The 2,092-nt window shown below is 41.1% G+C and overlaps 1 protein-coding gene across 2 annotated transcripts in view; it reads right to left on the reverse strand.

Moving 5' to 3' along the window:
* The window catches only part of LOC106878003 (uncharacterized), a 16,925-nt gene that overhangs the window by 5,039 nt on the left and 9,794 nt on the right, over positions 1–2,092 (reverse strand). The window contains exon 3 of one of the 2 annotated variants that reach the window (XM_014927078.2): positions 446–466. The exons of the other annotated variant lie outside the window; for it this stretch is intronic. Coding sequence (XP_014782564.1) covers positions 446–466 — 21 coding nt within the window. The remainder of the gene's footprint in view (positions 1–445; positions 467–2,092) is intronic. 2 annotated transcript variants of the gene reach the window in all.

Consider the following 2,092-nt stretch of genomic DNA (forward strand, 5'->3'; position numbering starts at 1 on the left):
TATATATATATATATACTATATATATTATGCATGTATGTAGATTTGAATATGTATGTACAAGATGTATGTAGTGATAAAAAGTAGAGAGAGAGAGTTGGAGAGAGTGATTTATCCACGATAGAAAGACAGACAGACAGACAGAGAAAACAAAGTGGAGATGATACGGGTGAAGGTGGAACTGTGGTGGTGGTGGTGGTTGTGGTAGGGGTGGTAGAAAATTAAGGAAAGAATAACGATGACGTCCATTACAACACCAATGATGATAATGACAATGATGTTGATGATGATGACGATAGTGATGGTAGTGGTGGCGGCGGCGGCGGTGGTGGTGATGACGTCACAGGTGAAGGGAACACAGAACACCAAGTGTTCAGGAAGGGTCAGGGTGGCTGGGAGTCATGCGGTTACAACAGTAACAAAAATAACTTCTTAGGGGTCGCTTACGTCGTTGGCGATCGTCGGCACCTGGAAAAGTGAACTGGTCTGGTTATTAGACTGATGATGATGATGGTGATGGTGATGATGATGATGATGGTGATGATGATGATGATGATGATGATGATGATGATGAAATTAATTATAATTCCGATCTTGCTGCTGCTGTTGCTGCTGATAGTGATGATGATGAAAAGGGTTGAAGTAGTTGTGATGGTGGCGGCGGCTTCGGCGGCGGCGGCACATAACGGAGAATACCTTTGCACTGCTAAGACGTGACATTGTTCTGTGGTGAATGGTCGAGCAAGGATTGGCTGTAGTAGTAGTAGTAGTAGTAGTGTTGGTGGTAGTGCTGACTGTAATAGTGGTGGTGGTGGTGGTTGTAATCGTCGCTATAGTAACGATCATGTTGTTTGTGGGGATCAGCTGGAGGTGGTGGAAGTAACTGTGGTTGTGGTAGGTTGTTGGAAGAAGTTATTGTTGTTGCTGTTGTTGTTGTTGCTGTTGGTAGCGGTGGTGGTGGTGGTACGGAAGAGATTTCCAAAGCGCGGTTTTTGCTTGAATGGAATTGGTAAGTTTATAAGTTCATCTCTCTTCTAGAGCAGTAGAGTGAAATAAGGATTGGTGTAAAAGAGGAGGTACCTCTGGTGATGAGGTACTCTTGTGGGAATATCCATCGGGACGATTAAAACCAAGTGGTGAGGTTTACTACGACATTCAGGTCGTAAACATCAACAGTCGGGGATGTTGGTGGCCGGTATTGACATAGCGGTCGATGATACAGCATGGCTGGCGTAAGCATTGACATACTAAGTATAAAGACTACGATTACTTGCATCGAGGTGAGGTAAACATTGTGGAACAGTGTTTAACAAAACCAAACAAATGCAAGAGTGGAAAATAAAACGAAAGTTTTGTTTAGTTAAAACTGAAGATCGGAAATGCAGTGAAATGAAGAATAGTGTGGCGTTTGGCAATCATAGTCACAACTGCGAGTATGTTTCACTCTTATCCTATTTCAATAGTGCGGCGTAGTCATATCCAAATGCTTTTTAAATAAAAGTTAGTATAACCAAGATAATTTTCATTTCCAGTGAAAGCATTCAACGTTTCGGACAGATGGCCTTCTTCGGATAGGGAGAATAGCGAAGCCCTATCAGTAAAGTCAAAGGAGTGAGGAAAATAAGGCTAAAGACAGCAAAAGGAAGTTTGAGTAGCCAGGAGGCTTCGGAAAAATAGGTAATCTTTTGAGAAACAGGTTTAATGAGCGCTTTCTGGATGTTGGGAACCAGACTCTAGGACTCCTCAAATCAAAAGGCTACAGCATTTGTCGTAAGGTTATATCAGGAACGCTTTATGGTTTATCTTTACTGAGATAGCAACTGTGATATGCCACCTGCTAGAATACTATGACAAGAAGAAGACACTTGGGAAAAGAGTTGGTGTCCCTATCGAATGTCACTTCCGCTGTACACACTTTATCAAAAATTTGCATATTATGAATTTTAAAGTGTTATCTGTCGTAAAAAAAAGGGTCATTTTGAGAGTGTACTTTTACCGCCGTGGGTCATATAAAAAAATATGTTATACATACAATCATAATTTAAATTTTACCAGATCATTTCGTACTTACACAAAGCGATGAAATGAATACTA

This window comes from Octopus bimaculoides, chromosome 14 (assembly GCF_001194135.2).
Source record: "Octopus bimaculoides isolate UCB-OBI-ISO-001 chromosome 14, ASM119413v2, whole genome shotgun sequence".
Classification (NCBI taxonomy): Eukaryota; Metazoa; Mollusca; class Cephalopoda; order Octopoda; family Octopodidae; genus Octopus; species Octopus bimaculoides.